This window comes from Diabrotica virgifera, chromosome 10 (assembly GCF_917563875.1).
Source record: "Diabrotica virgifera virgifera chromosome 10, PGI_DIABVI_V3a".
Lineage (NCBI taxonomy): Eukaryota > Metazoa > Arthropoda > Insecta > Coleoptera > Chrysomelidae > Diabrotica > Diabrotica virgifera.
This window is the reverse complement of record NC_065452.1, coordinates 90,256,402-90,275,574: the sequence shown is the minus strand read 5'-3', so window position 1 is coordinate 90,275,574 and position 19,173 is coordinate 90,256,402. Positions and strand designations below refer to the sequence as shown.

Below are 19,173 nucleotides of genomic sequence, written 5' to 3'. Positions count from 1 at the left end.
AGTTGTCATTCCAACTTTTTCGTGGTCTTCCCACTGATCGTCCTCCTATTGGGGAACCGTCTCTCGCCGTCCTTACTACTCTATTTGTAGTCATTCGGCATATGCATTCCATTCTACTCTTCTGTTTCTTACCCAGTTATTAATTCTCTCCAACTTGCATATTTGTCGTATATATTTACTTATAAGCTCTATTCCATAGTGCCTTACCATCGATTTTTAGAAGTGTCTTCATCTCTGCTGTTTCTAGCATTCTTTTTGTCCTTTCTGTATGAGGTCATGTTTCTGCCGCGTATTTCTTTATTGGTCTGATAACTGTTTTGTAAATTCTGCCTTTCACTTCTTTTCCAATATTTTTATTCTTCCATATTGTTTCAATCAGGTAACCTGCAGCTCTGTTTGCTTTATTCACCTGATCTTCCACTTCTGTTTCGAGCTTTCTGTAGCTAGATAGTGTGATGCCTAGATATTTAAACTCCATGACTTGTTCTATTATCTGACCCTCCAGCTCTAATTTGCACCGTATTAGATTTGCTGTTAAATTGAACATTATAAACATGGAAATAGATCTTCGCTGAGTATAGGCTGTAGAGAGCTGCTTGAACTTTACAATTCTTGTCCACGATGCTGAATTGTTCTTCCTGGACTTTCACTCCTTTTCCGGACGATATTGACATGTGAGCGTCTTATTTCTGAACACCAATTGACCCAGTCGCCAGTCACCCTGAATTTGTCATTATTCTCTTCACAGTTGACGAAGTTAAACCTTAAACGTCCAACATGTAGGTTCATTGTATGCCCAAGAGTGGGTAAAAAATGTCCACCTCGAAATTAGCTAATATATTTATTGAGAGTTGTTACAAATGTTAGAAATGGATTAAACTTAAGACTTTTATGTGTGGCGGATTCCTCATTAGTGTGGCGGATAATTATGTTGATTATGTAATTATACGTCGATAATTATGTGAATTATGTACCTGCCAACGAGAAATTATATAGAAACCTTTAGTAACAAGTTTTACCAAGGGTGGATATTTTGTGGCCACCCATATTAAATTTAACTCAAGATATTACTTTTATTTTCAAAAAAATCGCCAGAACCAAATTAACATCCGATAAAGGTCCGTCTTTTTAACAATAAATAATTTTTGAAAAATTTTGGAAGGCGTAAAAAATTTGTTACAAGGGAATACGCATTAGGTGGACAATTTTTACCCATCTTTGGGCGTTTAAGGGCTAAAACAATATTCAGACCATATTTTGTACGAAATTTTCGAAATGTGGCCGCCAAACTTGCATTATTTTACAAACATTGTTCAACAATTTTTTTTTGGTGTATTTGTATATACTCTGCGGTGCAAAAAAATCGATTAACTAAAAATTTGGTCATTTTTGAAGTATCGAATTTCCTAAACCTGTTGTTGGATTTAAGTGATTTTTTTACCACGTTATAGCCTTATTCATTGACAATATCGCTGTAATAATATTGTTGCTAGACAGTCAAACTGTAATTGTATACCGGGAGTACGAACTGTGCCTTTTTCTTAAAGTTCGCATCACCCTGTGGACTATTCTAGCATTTATAAAATACTGAAATTAAAACCTAACTATAGCTCCGGGTTTTCTTAACATTTTGTCTTTCGATTCATTCGCTTATATTGGATAATGAAAAATTTAGGTACTTTAACAACTGGCCATGTTCGTCATCAGTACAGGGTGTTTCTAAATAAGTGTGAGAAACTTTAGGGGGTAATTTTACATGAGAAAATAATCACAATTTGCTTTATAATCATAATGTCCGCAAACGCTTCTATTCCGAGATACGGGATGTTCAATATTTTTTTACAAACTGACGATTTATTTATTGCTTTAAAACCAGTTCAGATATGCAAATCAAATTTGGTGGGTTTTAAGACGTAGTTATTGCACATTTTTTGACATACAATTAAGAATTTTATATTCACCATTGGCGCGCAAACGGGTATTATGACCCATAATATTACCCGTACGCACGCCAATGGTGAATATAAAATTATTAATTGTATGTCAAAAAATGTGCAATAACTACGTCTTAAAACCCACCAAATTTGATTTGCATGTCTCAACTTGTTTTAAAGCAATAAATAAATTGTCAGTTTGTAAAAAAATATTGAACATCCCGTATCTCGGAAACGAAGCTTTTGCGGACATATGATTATTAAGCAAACTGTCATTATTTTCATGTGTAAAATTACCCCTTAAAGTTTGCCGCACTTATTTAAAAAAAAAAACCCTGTACTGATGACGAACATGGCCAGTTGTTAAAGTACCTAACTTTTTTATTATCCAACATAAGCGAATGAATCGAAAGACAAAATGTTAAGAAAACCTGAGGCTATAGTACGGTTTTAATTTCAGTATTTTATAAGTGCTAGAATAGTCCACAAAGTGATGCGAACTTTGAGAAAAAAACACAGTTTGATTCGTACACCCAGTATACAATGACAGTTTGACTGTCTAGCAACAATATTATTACAGCGATATTGTCAATGAATAAGGCTATAACGTGGTAAAAAAATCGCTTAAATCGAACAACAGGTTAAGGAATTTCAAAACTTCAAAAATGACCAAATTTTTAGTGGAGCGATTTTTTTGCATCGCAGTGTATTTTAGATCACATTCTCGTTTTTGCTTAATTCTTCATCATCCAAAGCGTGATTTCTTGGAAAAACTGTGTTTCAAAGTATTAAAGAAGGCACTTAATCATAAACTAAAATAACCAAGAGATGATCTAAAGATGGAACGAATCTTTACACATTAAATTTTTAACGGCTCAGACTCTACAAACAACTTCTACCGCTATAATCATTTTCAGGTTATGATGTTAAAGAGTACTTAATTTTCCGATCACGCCGAATAGTTTTGATAAAAAATACGCTTTGTTTATGCTGCAAAGGAATGAAAAACGCCACATCAATAATGTATACACTATTTAGTATGCTTTAACTCGTTGTCGCCATTGTCAACACGTTTTTTTAAGGGCCACTAGGCACGTATTAAAATAAGAACTCTCATCACGTCACTGGAACATGCAATCGACAAAATAAACCAGGTTTATATACATTTATTAATTGGTAATTGTTTTTATAATTGCTTAGGGATAAACCAATGATACGAGTTGTGAATTTCAGAGTTAATTCGAACATAGTTCGACTGGGTAGACTCCCATTGTAACACATTTGCATATAAATTATCTTTTCCACTGCCAAAAGTTTACAAATAATCTAAAATATAATTTATTTGAAAAGTTTTATATTACTAAAGTAGCGTCAGTATACCGTAGATTATTTCGACGCCTGATATGAAAACATTGTAACTCCACTTACAATGTTTTTCAACTATGGCTCAAGTGACATCTATAAAGGATAACTTGCATTTTGGTCTAAAAACTTTTCTCCTATCTTATGTAAATATAAAGTTATTTAACAAAATAACCACATTGTAAGTGGAAATTTTGAATTACTTAGTGGAAAAAACATTGTGACCAATGTTAAAATATTGAAAATTTTTATTATTGATGATGATGAATATTTTTATAAAAACATTGCAACATCTATATCATTTACGACCGAACTAATTTCTACTGATAAAAATAAGGTAAAGTTTATACCAAACACTTCTTTCAGTGCATCATAGTTTGTCGAATTCTCTCTATCATGATTATTATAATAGAACTCAGAAAATTATGTATTCGTTGAGGGATAATTGCATACTTTCACAATGTCAAGGGGTAAAATTACAATTGTCATTCTAGGTAAGTAGATTTCGACATTTTATTGTTAACGCACTGAAGGAAGGGTTTGGTATGACCTTTAGCTGATGTTCACAGTGGATTGCACGCTCAAGAAACATCGACAGCGGAAACTTATTTATACATGCACATCAGGGCCCCCGCAAGGCTGATTGGCGCCCGCGTGCGGGACATATTTTAGCGCCCTTTAAATCTACTATACTAGATATAATATACTATATATAGATATAATGTTATAATATACTAATATAGAAAGTATATAATTATATCTCACAATAAAACACTGAAAAACGTTTGTTTTCTATACTTCCACAAAATTTATTACAACTATGTTATTACTACAGCTGTTTCGGCAAAGTGCCTTTCTCAAGTGATATATTTTACAATGTGTTTGCCTTTTTAAGTCTTTAACTGAAGAGGTTGAGGAGTGGGGAGCTGTTTGTCTCGAGTTGGTAATTCAGAATTATGTCTGTATTTTTCAATTTATTAATTTCCATTGATTCTAAAAGTGATAGCTTAAGGCCTTTATTTTGAATATGTAGAATTTGAAACTCTTCATTGAAAGAATGATTATGATCTAGAAGGTGAAGTGCGTATGTAGAAGTGTCTGTTTTTCTATTGTTGAAAGCCCTTTTGTGTTCTGCTATCCGTTTGTCAAAAGTTCTGCCAGTTTGACCGATGTAAGTTTTCGGACAGTCACCACAAGCCGAAAGAGAAAGCAACTACAGAGTGGTGTGTACAAACTAACTTGTGATGACTGTCCGAAAAATATTGTTATATATTAAAAACAATAAAAGCCGAAAGAGAAAGCAACTACAGAGTGGTGTGTACAAACTAACTTGTGGTGACTGTCCGAAAACTTACATCGGTCAAACTGGCAGAACTTTTGACAAACGGATAGCAGAACACAAAAGGGCTTTCAACAATAGAAAAACAGACACTTCTACATACGCACTTCACCTTCTAGATCATAATCATTCTTTCAATGAAGAGTTTCAAATTCTACATATTCAAAATAAAGGCCTTAAGCTATCACTTTTAGAATCAATGGAAATTAATAAATTGAAAAATACAGATATAATTCTAAATGACCAACTCGAGACAAACAGCTCCCCACTCCTCAACCTCTTCAGTTAAAGACTTAAAAAGGCAAACACATTGTAAAACATAAAACATATCACTTGAGAAAGGCACTTTGCCGAAACAGCTGTAGTAATAACATAGTTGTAATAAATTTTGTGGAAGTATAGAAAACAAACGTTTTTCAGTGTTTTATTGTGAGATAAAATGAACTTCCATCAAGTAACGGTCGAATCCATCAATTATATAATTATAGAATAACTAGGAACCATATGGGAAACTGGTTTATTATTAATTTTACGAGAAAAAGTTATTCTTCATAAAAAGTTCTGCATTGTCTAGAACTTAGAATGCAACCATCAAATATCAAATTTTATGAATCTTATACGAGTTATGTAAAAAAATATGAATTTCGGTCAAGAGCAAAGTACGTTTAGCTTTCACAATATTGAAAAGTTATTAAGAAAAGTTGTTCAGCATTAAAAACTATGTTTCTATATGCAATTACATCCTTCTAGTTGAAAGCTAGAAAGGCACTTTACTTTTGATCGAAACTCATATTTTTTACATATATATCATATATAAAATTGAAAAAATTTGATAGGATTTGATGGTTGCATCTAGTGTTGCCCAAATGCAAGACCAAGACGAGACTTAGACAGTCTTGGTCTTGGTCTTGCGCCAGTACACCTGGTCTTGGTATTGCGCTCCCGCTGGTCTTGCAGCAAGAGTCTTGCAAGTCTCGCAGTTGCCCATTAGCCTATTGCATATCTTAGAACAACGTAACAGAGAGGTACATTTTAAGCTTGAATATCATAGCCATAGTAAAGACTAGCCAAAATATCATAGCCATAGTAAAGACTAGCCAAATTAATAAATATCTAAACAACTGACACCGGGTGGGGTTTGAACCCACGATCGCTGTTTATGTTCTAACTAACTAAAGTTAAAACTACCTCTTTAAACCCACAAAATTTCACTTGCATATCTCAACCGATTTTGGAGCAATAAATAAATCGTCAGTTTGTAAGAAAAATTTCAACCCCTCCCTATTTGGTAAACAATGCATTTATAAAGTAAACGTTTATGAAGTAAACTGTCATTAGTTTTTCGTGCAGAATTACCCAATAAAGTTTGCCATACTTATTTAAAAAAATTCTGTATTGATGAAAAACATGGCTAGTTAAAAAAGTACCTAACTTTCTTATTATCCAATATAAGTGAATGAATAAAAAAACATAATATTAAGAAAATATGAGGCTTTAGTTGGGCTTTAATTTCAGTATGCTATTATTGCATGCTAGAATAATCCACAGAGCACAGAGTGAGAAAAAACACAGTTTGATTGGTACCCCGGGTATACACTGACAATAATTGACCTGTCTACCAACAATATATATTATTACTGCAATATTTATAAAGAATAGAATAAGACCAAATATTAAAAAAATCACTTAAATTTAAATAACAACAGGTTTAGGAAATTTGAGACATTAAAAATGCCCCGTTTTTAAGGTGGTATGGTGCCATGGACGTATAAATAAAGATGGGTGGTGCGTTAATTTCTTGGAGAAGTGTACCTATATCGTTAAAATAATATTTCGGTATTATGTCTACACGATATCCGGCATCATCTATATACTTTTGTCTGGTTATGATACTTATAAATAATAGCCGCGCTGTTTCGGCAAATTTTGTTTAGCCGAGTGACCTCATAACACAGAACACAGGACACAGTCAACAAAAACAATACATAATAGTCTTACTATAATAATGTATACTGATAAAGATTTCTGGTGTTTAGATTCCTAGAAAACTAATAATAAAAAAAATTATTTATGTAAATTTATATAAGTGCTAAGGTGTCATATTTTCAAAAAGTTTGGATACGATATTCGATATTACTGTAGGCGTCGCAACGCAGGAATGTTGCGTTATATGAATATGATTAGAAGACGACTATTCTCAAAACCAGGACAATTAATAATTTCAGAGCAAAGAAGTCCGCTGCTGAGCAAAGGCGTAGCTACCGCCGCGCCGTATCAATTATACGGGGCCCCGGCGCTGCATGTCGAAACAAAACTTCCATTTAAAAAATTGAACAAAATATTCTACAATTTCCCTAATAAAACGCTTTGAAACAGTGTATTGTTTGGATGTCGACCTTTTCGTGTAATGGATTCTTTATCTATAATATTCTATTGTAAATCATAATATTTATGTATATCCTTTTGCCGCCGTATTCCATAACAACAAAGAAGCTTTGTTTTTGTTTTCAAGTTACTTTTCATTGTTCATTCACTGTTGACGGTGACACACTGTAAAATGGCCAAATTGCAATTTTTGTTATCGCTTAATCTTTGACGATTTGGAAAAGTGTGTATATTGTTTTGGGTATATTTTCGTGTACTTAATCTATTTATTGTTTAGCCCATTTTTTCATTGTCCAGTCACCCTTGGCTTATATATAACAAGAACAAGTGTTGTTGAAAAAACTTAATCTGTTTTCAAATCTATTTTTTGAGTTTGGTTTATTAGAGTTTATTAGGTTTATTAGGTTCAATTTGTGCAGTCGATTCAGAAAGTTTAAATTTTAAATTCTGAAAATATTGTGAATTGAAAAAAATGAGTGAAATAAAAAGAAAGTAGCTGAGTGGAGCGATGAAAAGAAAAATGAAACAAAAAAAGGAAGAAGTTTTGAAGAAGATACCCAAAATTTCTTCATTTTTTCCTCAACCAGATTCTCAAAGTGATTTAGATTGCAATGGTAAATAGGTACTAGATCTCTATTTACTAATGAAACAATAATTCTTATCTAATTGTCGTCTGTAATAGGGGTGGCCAAGGTCCTTGATATTCTTTGATAGAAATTTGAATTTTTTTAGAAGCCGTCATTAAATGTGTATTAAATAGTTATGCAAAAAGGAGATGTTAAAAAATTTTTTAAAGAAATTTGTACAGAATATTTATTATTGAACACGTGTAAATAAAAGTACAACCTATTTGTACTAAATGAAATATACATTTATTTTACTTCTTTTGATAATTCTTTAAATTTTAATGAATAAATGGTGACAGCACTTCTTAGTAATTCTTTCAGATGCTGGTTAGTTCGTACTGATGAGTATTTGAATTTCAGGAATTTTAAAGTGGAATAAAATTATTCACACATGTCTTCTTCTTCATGTGCCGTGCTCGATTATCGAGTGTTGGCTATCAAATTGGCTATAGTAATTTTGTTGGCGGCAGCTCGGAAAATGGAAGCTGGAGTTTCTCAAACCACTCTCTTATGTTTCTAAGCCATGACGTTTTTCTTCGACCTGGCCCTTTTCTTCCGTCTCCTTTGCCTTTTATTATTAAATGGAGTATATTATAACTCTCTGGGTGGCGCATTCTTCTTTAGGTGCCGTCTCCGCTTCGAAGGTTGGCAATCATCAAAGCGATTTTTACTTTTGAGAGTGCGGCTCTAAATAATTCGTTGTTACTACATCCAAACCATGCCCTAAGATTCTTCAGCCATGAGTTAAATCAGCTATCAGCTTCCTATAAATCTTTTTCCTGGATTTTCCTTACGTAATGAACTGGAGTATTAGATATTTATCTCCTCTCATCACATGTCCCATATATCTCAGTTTTCTTCTCTTAATTGTTAGAAGTACTTCTCTTTCCTTATGCATACGTCTGTCTCATTACCTCTACGTTGGTTATTCTATTTACCCATGAGATCTTCAGCACTCTTCGGTACATCCATATCTCGAATGTCTCCGGTCTTCTCACGTCAATTTTCTTCAGTGTCCACGCTTCCATCCCGTAGTATAATATGGATAGCACATAGCACCTTATAACATGGCCAAAAAAATATTCAAGTTTGCGAGTTTTTACTGCTCCGATGACTTTCCGTAATTTTTCCCCTCCGATGTATAACAACTTCGTTACGAACTCTATCCACCCAACTTATTCGTAGGATCCTCCGATACACCAAGGTTTGAAAGGCTTCCAGATTTTTGAGAAGGGTATCCGTTAAAGTCTAACTTTCGACACCATACAAAAGAGTACACATTCACATAAGTACGGTGTTCCATTGAACATTTTCTAGCACTACCTTATATCAGTTCTTGAAAAGGGCCCCGCGAAAATCTTTGATACGGGGTCCCTGTGGGGCTAGCTACGCCACTGCTGCTGAGAAAGAATGTATAACTAAAAAAATTTATTTTTACATTATAATAATGAACTCTCAGTACATGTCAAATGTGTCGAGTGTTCTTTTAATGGATATTTTGATTCGCTATGTATTTTTATGGTATTGTTCGTAATGCGTATAAGTCCAATTTTCAAAATTTTTGTTACAATTTTTTTTTATTCTCATAGAGTATCTAAGAATATAGCCGAACTTATATACTCCCTAAAACGACCCTCAGTTCTAACTGCAAGACGCAAGAGTCTCGCGGGCTTAGTCTTGTTCTTGCTCAAAGTCTTGCACGGTAAGTCTTGGTCTTGGTCTTGCTAAAATTAGGCGGTCTTGGTCTTGGTTTTGCGAAAACGCAAGAACAAGACCAAGACTGCAAGACCAAGACCGATTTTGGGCAACATTAGTTGCATCTAAAGGCTCGTTTTCATGCTACGTCTTATTGTACGTTTTGTGTGATAGGATACCTATCATACAAAACGTACAATAAGACGTAGCGTGAAAACAGCAAAACGTATGTCTTGTCGAATCGAAAAAAATGAAATCCGCTTATTCACAAAACGTACTTACGTTTTGTCGTACGTTTTGTATGATACACAAAACGTACAATAGGACGTAGCGTGAAAATGAGCCTTTAGATTTTAGACCATGCTTTTTGAAAGAACTTTTTATCATACATTAATTGTACTTCTCAACAACGCCCTTTTCATTTATTAGAAATAATGTGATGTCTTTTATTATTATTAATTAATTAATCAATAACAATAAAAGAGTTATCGCATTATTCATAACAAATGAAAAGGGCGTTGAGCGTTGAGTATCTAATTTGAGAAAAAAAATTCAATTAAAATAATGCAATTGCATATTAAAACATAGTTTTTAATTAATTCCAAACAACTAATTATAATTTTCGATATTTTGAAATATAAGGTACTCCTGATCGAAATTCATATTTTTGATACTCATAAGATTGACACAATTTTATATTTGGTTGCATTTTAGTTTTTAGACTATGCAAAGCATTTTATGAAGAATAAAATTTTTTCCGGAAAATTAATAATAAAAAAGTTTCCCATATGGTTCTAAGTTACGCAGACACAATGTCTTAATTATTTTCTTTTTTTTTTTTAAATAAATTGTAAATTGTGGATTTTATTCGAGGAAACTCGATTGTAACTATTTAAAATGAATTATTATTATTCTATGCAATGATTATGATACTTATCTACCATTTTCACAATTAATTTAATTTCCACACCACTTAAAATAACAACAAATAAAAAAGATTGTCCAATAATTTTTACACATAAACAAAAGTTTCATCAGTAGTAAAATCAGGGCAGAACAAACCCAATGGATATTGCAATAATAGTCGTAGGTAATTATTAACACCAATATAAAATAAAATTTTAAACCTTTCACTACAGGAAACCACCCATTCACCAGTAACAGTAAATAATAATGTTTGTGCCTAATAAACGCATAGATGAGAAGGGAAAAGATACTCAAGTCAAATACATCATAATATTCATAGAGTATTAATTTGTTTACTTAAGGGTAATTATCATAAAAAAGATTCACTTTATAGGAGTATAACTGCTTGATCCAGCAAGTTGTGCTTTTGTTAGAGTAAAACTGCTAAGTTGCGTTTTATGGGTGTTAATTTATGTTTCTACTCGTCAAGGAGTGTGATTTGATGTTTATTTGACTATTTTGAGTGTCGGTTTAGTTTACAACATAAAATCGATTGGATGGTATGCCAAGCGTAATTCAATCTACTTCAAAGAAAAGAATTAGGAAGGAACAACAAAATGTAAAATGCGAGCTCCACACTCTCGACGAAGTTACTTCACCAAAGGTGACCGAAATCCGAAGTCCCTTACTACAAACTCGTTCTACTTCGCGAGGAACACATTCAAGCGGTGCGATACCGACAAAGATCCCTTTGACTCGGACACGCCAGACCGACAGAAAACGGAAGTAGAACGAAGCGAGGCAAGGTTGCACAAGGTGGCCGTCTACACTCTCGTAGTTGTTGAACCTCGATCGACTTCGGCTAGAGTGTAGACGGCGTTTAATATATTTTTGACTGAGTAAGTTCAACATTTCAGGACGGGAATAATTATTTTTTCAGTAATAACACAATATTTGATTTTTGAGATCACTCTAGCTGTTCATGAAATAATTAAAATTGTATATAAAAAATGATTATCTCATTTAAAATAAATATTTTTTATTTACCAAACCTTCGGTTTGGCACCCCTTTGGGGTTATGCCCGCGTGCGCCGCACGCGTTGCACGCCCGGTTACGGGGGCCCTGATGCACATGTTCATCATTACATACGTCTGCTAAGAAAAAACAATACGCAAAGAAGAATAATCTTGGAAGGAAAGGACAAAGGGATCCAAATGTTGGCAAAATGAACATCTTGAAGAAACTGAGGAACTCTGGCCAATAATATACCAGAAGAACTGGAAAATTAACGAAAATTAATTAGGACTTGGATGTAACGATAAACGTAATAGAAAATGTAAATCGAAATTATCTGAAAATGAATGACTCAATTTATTTAATAATTTTTGGGCAATAGCTGATCATGACAAACAGAGTGACTATTTATGTAAATAAGTTCTCAGACACGAGAGAAAGGTTACAAAGTTAAAAGAATCCAGAAGAAACTGGACGTATGAATATAATTTGCAGTTAGTAGAACACCGACTCCAAGTTTGTAAGAAAACATTTTTGAACACTTTCAACATAACACATATATGTGGTTAACTACGCTATTCAAACCAATTGATAGTCAGGAAGGTGGAGGGCGTATACAGTTCACCAAGAATAGCTGAAAGTCTGAAATTCTAACTGCCTGCGCGAACAATGAAGTGAGAACGCACTCGGAAGGAAAAAGATAGCCTGTACGCGCGGGTGAACTTTAAAATATAGGTACAATCGGAGACACAAATATAGAAACGTAAAGTTTGAATAGTTTCTAATAGGTCCCGTACACAATTATTATTACTGTCATTACTTTTCTTCAGTATATTTGTAGTATTTTTTTTACAAAGTTAGATGTAATAAAATAGATCCAACAAAAAACGGTTGTGTTGCTATAAACTATGGCATTATAAACCAAAAATTATATTTTTATATTGACTATTTATACTTTATATTACCATTATATTGACCAAAAGGTTTCGGAGAAAAAGGGCGTAAGCGGTAATAAATAGAAATTAGATGTTCGGTCCCGGTGAAGCATAAATATGGTGTCTTTTTACCAGTACCTTTTGTTAAAAAGAGATATTTATAACCTTTCTCGTACCCATTTCCATAGCATTTGTCGTCATCGTTTTATTCAGTCCACACAAACTTTTCACTAATTTAAAATCAAAACTGACATTTTTTTCAGCGACATATTGCTTCATAGAAGCCCATACTAACTCTATAGGATTCAAATCCGGATAATATCTTGGGTAACCGTAAAACTGAATGTCCTTTATCCTCGAGTATTTTGTCAATTTCATAGGTTTTAAACAGAGGTTTGTGTAATTTTATAATGTCGTATAATTCAAATTTCAACATGTCATCTGTAAAGGAAATATTTCGCGTTGTCAGCCACTGCTGCATTTCTGCTTTCCTGGAAGACATAGTTGGACATTTCTCAGTTTGTACGTTGTGATACGGTGCATTATCAATCACTAAAACGCTGTTCGGGGGCAAATTTGGTATCAGTTTATCCTGAAGCCACTTTTTGTAATTGTCGTAGTTCATTGCATCATGATAATCTCCTGTTTTTATCGTAGGCTTGTAGCGCAGATAAGCGTTTTTAACAAAACCACTTTCACCTCCAGCATGCACTATCACAAGCATCTGTCCTTTAGATACTGGTTTTTGTATGCCCTTGTTTGAACTATCAGACCAGCTCTTTTGGTGGGTATGAGATGAATGGACGTATGTTTCATCCATGTATATAATTGGGCGATTTGCGTTCCTGTAACGTTTCATACTACGTAAGAAATTCAGTCTAAGATGTTGAATATTGGGCTTTTCCATTAATAATTTTCTATTAGTTCTGGTTTTTCGCCAACGAAATCCCATCTTTCTAATTACTGTTCGTAGGGTTTCTATGGAACCTGAGTAGTTGTACTCCTCTGCAAATGTTCTGTGTATGCGTTTCACAGTTGGGACTTGTTTTTGTGTTATACAAAAATTCATTATATAACGTCGAAGACGCCCTATATCAAAATCGTCCAAGCACGTTTTTGAAGCGCTTTTTTTTTCTCTTTTTGTTTGGAGTTACAAATGAGGAATATTCGCCATCTTCAATTAATTGCATTTCCCGAGCAATTTTTTGAACGCTGCTTAAACTAACACCTGTTGCCAATACCACACGTTCCTGCACTTTTTTCAGATCTCTACACGGTTCATTGTTTTTCGCTTCATTTATCATAAAATGAATCACGTTTGCTATCACTTCCCGTGTCTGATTATTTAAAACTTTTCCCTTCAGATTCGATTTAAACAAAATTTGCAAATTTTAAATTGATTCTCCTTTGCGGTTCGTACTTACAAAAAATGTTTCGCAGACTGTACCGACTTGTTCACGTTACAAACGGTAGATATTAAGTGAACGCTCAGTGCGAGATCCGTCGGATGACGAATGCGCATCATGGGCGTGGTTATTTTCAGACTTTCAGCTATTCTTGGTGAACTGTACCTGGAAATATGTGTGGTCGCCATAAGAAGAAAGCATGCTGTAGACGAAAATGCATAGGAAAACCAAACGATTTAAAAGAACTAAGTAAAAATTATATCTTGGGCTTTAAATCAATGTTAAACAAAATACCGAATTGAGATTTAGACATAGATAAATGCCAAGTTTTCTGATCGAAAGTACAATATATAAAAATATGAAAAGAACAACCACATGTTCTCAGTTTTCGGTACAATCTTATTTCTGATCAATTATTATTTATAAACCTAGAATACAAATCAAAATTGAGAAAAAGGGCTACCAAATCCAGGAATAAAAATATACAAGATTTTTGGGAACTTCAAATTCTTTTAGCATATAATGGATTACTTCCCATAACAACTTCAAAATATAAAGATCTTGTTACTTTGTGCTCTAGTTAAGCTATACCAGAGCAATATTGCAGTTTTTTTGTTGAATCCTCCCCACTCTCAAAACGGGTGAAACAATACCAGAAGTAAAAGAAAAAATATTGGCAGCGAGTAAAGCGTATTTTGCAAATAAAACATTACTTAAAAGCAAAATACTGACTATGACAGTGGCGGATCCAGCATCGTTAAGAGGGGGGCCGATTGTCTAAATTTCTAGAAAAATAAATAAATGTTTTTATAATCTTTATATATAATTTAAAAAAAAATTAAATTAATTGGTTTGGCCGATCGCCCCTATCGCCCCTCCCTGGATCCGCCACTGGACTATGAAAACCAAGATGAGAATGTATAACACCATAATTAGACCAATATTATTATACGCAGCAGAATCAATGACAATGACTAAAAAAGATGAAGAAAACTGAAGAATAATGGAGAGAAAGATCACGAGAACCATATCAGAATCGAGCAAAATGAATATAGAAGCCGAAAAATGCAGAGATTAGGAAAGCACTGAAAGAAGGTATCGTGACCGTGACCAAAATAAAGCAATGCAGAGTTAGATGGTTAGGTCACATCTGGCGGGCAAGAGGTGAAGCAGTGACATATGCTATGATAGAATGGAAACCAGGAGGAAGAAAGAAAAGTGTTACCGATAGTCAATTTGGCATTCTGTCTGTCAAAAGGCTTCCAACATTTTTTTGTTCAATTAAGGTGTTAAAAGGCCTTCTCATAATCCACAAATATGAAAGCTAGCGGTTTATTATATTCAGTACATTTTTCTATAAGATATTTTATTGCCAATAGGTGATCGTTTGTTACGTAGCCTTTTCTAAAACCCGCCTGTTCTATGGGCTGATAAAATTCCTATTTATTTTCTAATCGTTTCGTAATTATTTTTGTATATATTTTATAAATATGGAAAAGTATGGGCATGTAGTTTCTGAGATCGGTAAGGAGAATAATTTCTACGTTATGCAGGCTTATGCTTCCACTGAGTTGGTGTTACTGCTTCCTGCAGAGATGTAGTGAATAGTTTGGCACGGACTTGCCATAATCTTTCCCAGCCTCTTTCAAGGTATCTGCGGCACTATTTCATCGCCTCCGGGGAACTGATTGATTTTCATTTATTGCACTGACCTGACTTGTTAAATAGGCTCGCTTAGAGGCCAAATCCCTGTATTAAACCTTTGTTTCCTTAAATGTGTCTCTGTATAATTCTTTCGCATAATTTATTATAGGTATAAGTACTTTATTCGTACTTTCTACGACTTATCACATTTTTGTTTGAGGGACACTGTAATAGGCTTTCTTCAGATCGACAAATAAAATGTATATTTCTTGATTAAATTCCCTTTTCTACTGTTTGCGTAATAGTAAAAATAAGATTTACAGTAGTTCTTCTTGTTCTAATCTGTTTGCAATCGATACAGCAAATAAAGATGTTATGATCACTTTCATAAGCACAAAAAATATAATTTCCTTATAGCAGAAAGTCAAACGCCATCAAACATATAATGATAATAATGATTTCCGAGATAAACATTAAAAGTAAATCCAATCAAAGTGTATGATTACATTTCTGTAATCAAAATAGATTTCACTTTCAAGCAATTGGTACAATAAATAGAACCTCAAGAATGCGAGGAATTTAAACATATATACAATATACAATGCGTGGCGCTGCCTCTTTCAAACGAAAGAACCTTCTATTAAATTTACTCTTATAATAGTAAAAGTGGTCCTGATAAGTCATGCATAACAAAAACTGTTTACATTTTCATAGACTATGACTAATTGTTACGTGGTTAAGTAGATAATACTCGAGGAAAAAGTTATAATAAAATAACGATGACAGTTTCTATGACAAATATAATTTTTCATGAATCGGGAACACAGCTTTCTGTTCTGCATACTTTTTTCCCACAATTATTTAACCATTCTTTAAATACTATTAATGTAGTTTAATAGAAAAACTAATTGGAAACCAATTGAGCAGAAAAATGAAAACCATAAAATTGTATGGCGAAACAAGAATATATAAATAAAAAAATTGGTAAAAGTGTTCTCACAATATACCTATATGTATTATATAATAAAAAATTAGCTACGGACAAAGATATAAACATTCAAGAAAGAGCAACGTACTGTTTGTGACTCTTAAAAAAGTAAATGAAAATCAAGTGTAGATAAAGAGGCCTCCAATAGAGATATTCATGAATAATTCATCAGTAAAATAATTTGTATTGTCATGAAATTGAACACTATGACAAGAAAAGAAACACGATACAATTCATCTGCACAAGAAATTAAAAGAGGTCGCCGAAAATAAACGGAAACAATTATCCCTAAGTTTAGAAGACAAATACAAACACAGAATATTAGATATAGACTGTTTAGTGATAGTGTTTGTTTAGATATACCCCAAAGAAAGAAGCGCTAAAATCGGCAACGTTGCTTATGAGAATGAGTTGCATTGCCACTGTAGAATAACGAGTGACTAAATGAATCGTGTGAATCAGGTGCATTAGGTGGGCAGCGGGGAAGCAGTGTTGCCAGTTATAGTGCGTATATCTAATTGAAAACTAAACAGTCTGTATCAATGGATAGTTAAAAGAATGAAAACACTAAATTTCTGAATTATTTGAAGATGAAAGGGTAGAACGCTATACACCAATTGCTTTACTAGGTTAATATATAACAGAAAAGAGGGTTCTACGCGCAACACACGCAGCAAAAAATGGAAAAGCACTTGGTCCCGATGAAGTAAGTGCTGAAATACTAAAGTTTTTGGAAGAAAATAGAATTAAAACACTGTGTGGTCTTTTTAACAGAATATGATACTGGCATATTACCAACTTATTGGCTAAAGTCGACATTTGTCACAATACCAAAGAAAAATCGAGCAAAGACATGCAGTAAATATCGGACAATAAGTCTGATGAGTCACGCTTTGAAGATCTTAGTGCTAGATACCTTAGTGCTAGAATTGCGGAGGAGACCTTCAAACTTTAATGAACAAAATAAAACACACCTGCGATCAGTTTGGATTAAAACTCAACGTTAAGAAAACTAAATATATATTAGTTAGCAAACAAAATTATATGCAGGATGACGGTATAAAAGTCGGAGATGCCACACTGGACAGAGTAGAAAAACAACAGTAATATCAATTTGAGCTGGGATCCAACCGCACAAATTAAAAGCTGAATAGAACTTGTTCGAATTACGTCAGCTTACCGAGCGGTATTTTACGAGTACCATCACTTTAACCGAGTTATAACTGTTTATGTCATCCTCCTTCACTGTATATGTCATCTTAAAGTCGGATCATAAAATCTAGATATTCATTTAAAATCTGTTCAATTTGTTTGCTCTTAATAAACAATGAAAATATAATTTTAAGACGAAATATTTGGTTTGATTATACCCTAATATATATTTTTTTTATTTTAGTTGGTATTATGACATAATTAGCCCACTGACTGTTTTCAGCTCCTGGACTAACAGACCCGAAGTTATTCACCAAGTTACCTTTTTTATGATTTATGATGTTCTATTCCTTCTCGACTTTTGGAGTAAAATCTTTTAAAACTTGTAAATATTATTCGAGATGTTATTTATTTCTAGAACATTATACTAATGTATAAATAGGTATTTTTGGAATTAGCAGTTCAGTTGTGAATTTGAAAACGTCGGTGTAGTTTGATATGTAACGGGCGCGGTATAGTTTTGAATTTGTAATTAGATAAATTATCAGATTTAGTGTAAGGGCCAGCACATACGGTAAAACGAAACTGTAACGAAACCCTTTTGAAATTATTAGTTTGAAGTCCAAAATTCATGTCTTGGTTCAAAGAAGGATATTCTGTAGGATTTGATATGATTCCTGTTGATATTCCATTTTGTTGTACCCACAAAGATGCAAACACCGACGTTTCATCGGAAACTCGTATTTCCGATTAAACGCAAACACGAGTTTCTTGCACGCCGGTTTCAATAAAACTGATCTGTGTGCGTTTCAAACCGTCGCACAATGGGACAGGAGAGCTAAAAAGTTGGCATAAAATAAAAATATCAAATACAATATTTTCGGTGGTTTTCATTTTAATTAAATAGTACACAATCCTACGTATAATTTGGCATCATTTTTCCCCATTCAATCCCCCATCCCCCTCCGCCCGTTGCGAAGCGTCGAAAAGTGCACATAGTCCCGTGTAATAATGCGTAAGCCGTGATACCGTGATTCGACTTACGTTTGATCCACTTATTTCAAGTAAAAAATTAATTTACTAGTAAAATTGGCTACGCATATTTGATCTTCAGATTAATGACAATATTATTACAAATGTGATATAATAATGCAAGTGATTTGTTAGTGTTCCAGAACTGATCAAACCTTAATTTTGTTTTATTTTGAAAGCTTGTCTTATAACTTTTTGCTCGTATTTGCTCGTTTTTTCACAATTTTATTTTTTGTGAGGTTATGTTAACCTAATTAAATTGAATTACACTCTATTCCAATTTTTCGTTATTTGCATAATTCAAGCATAATAATTCAAGAAAGTGTAGTAGATCCAAAACAAATTAAGATATATTCCATTTTTTCCATTAAGATATATTCCATTAGTAGCGATCCACTGATCACAAGCAAAATAAACATAAAAAGAAAGAAATTAGAAACACCTGCCAGTGGAATGTTATGCATGTTAGTGCATATGTTGAAATCTCCGAATGTGCAAGATGTAGATATGTCACATCTCACATCTGATGATTCTGATGATGATCTGTAGTTTAAGTTTTGCAATATTTCACCTACAAAATTTTATGTTATTCTTGTAAATATGCGGTAAATGCTTTTAAAGGACGATTTGGTTAGGTCATTTTTCAAAAATAATGTTAACAATTGTTTTGAGATATAAATAATATTAATAAGTATACATAAAAACAAGTAAATTGGAATGTAGATTTATTTTAAATTAAAATAATTAAGCTTCA

At 33.2% G+C, this 19,173-nt stretch overlaps 2 protein-coding genes across 2 annotated transcripts in view; both read right to left on the bottom strand.

The window, feature by feature from the left end:
• The window catches only part of LOC114337902 (semaphorin-1A), a 606,142-nt gene that overhangs the window by 454,248 nt on the left and 132,721 nt on the right, over window positions 1–19,173 (bottom strand). The gene's annotated exons all lie outside the window — the stretch shown is intronic.
• On the bottom strand, window positions 12,457–13,017 carry LOC126893115 (uncharacterized). Its single transcript, XM_050663060.1, has one exon. It carries the CDS (start codon window positions 13,015–13,017, stop codon window positions 12,457–12,459), a length of 561 nt encoding a protein of 186 aa, XP_050519017.1.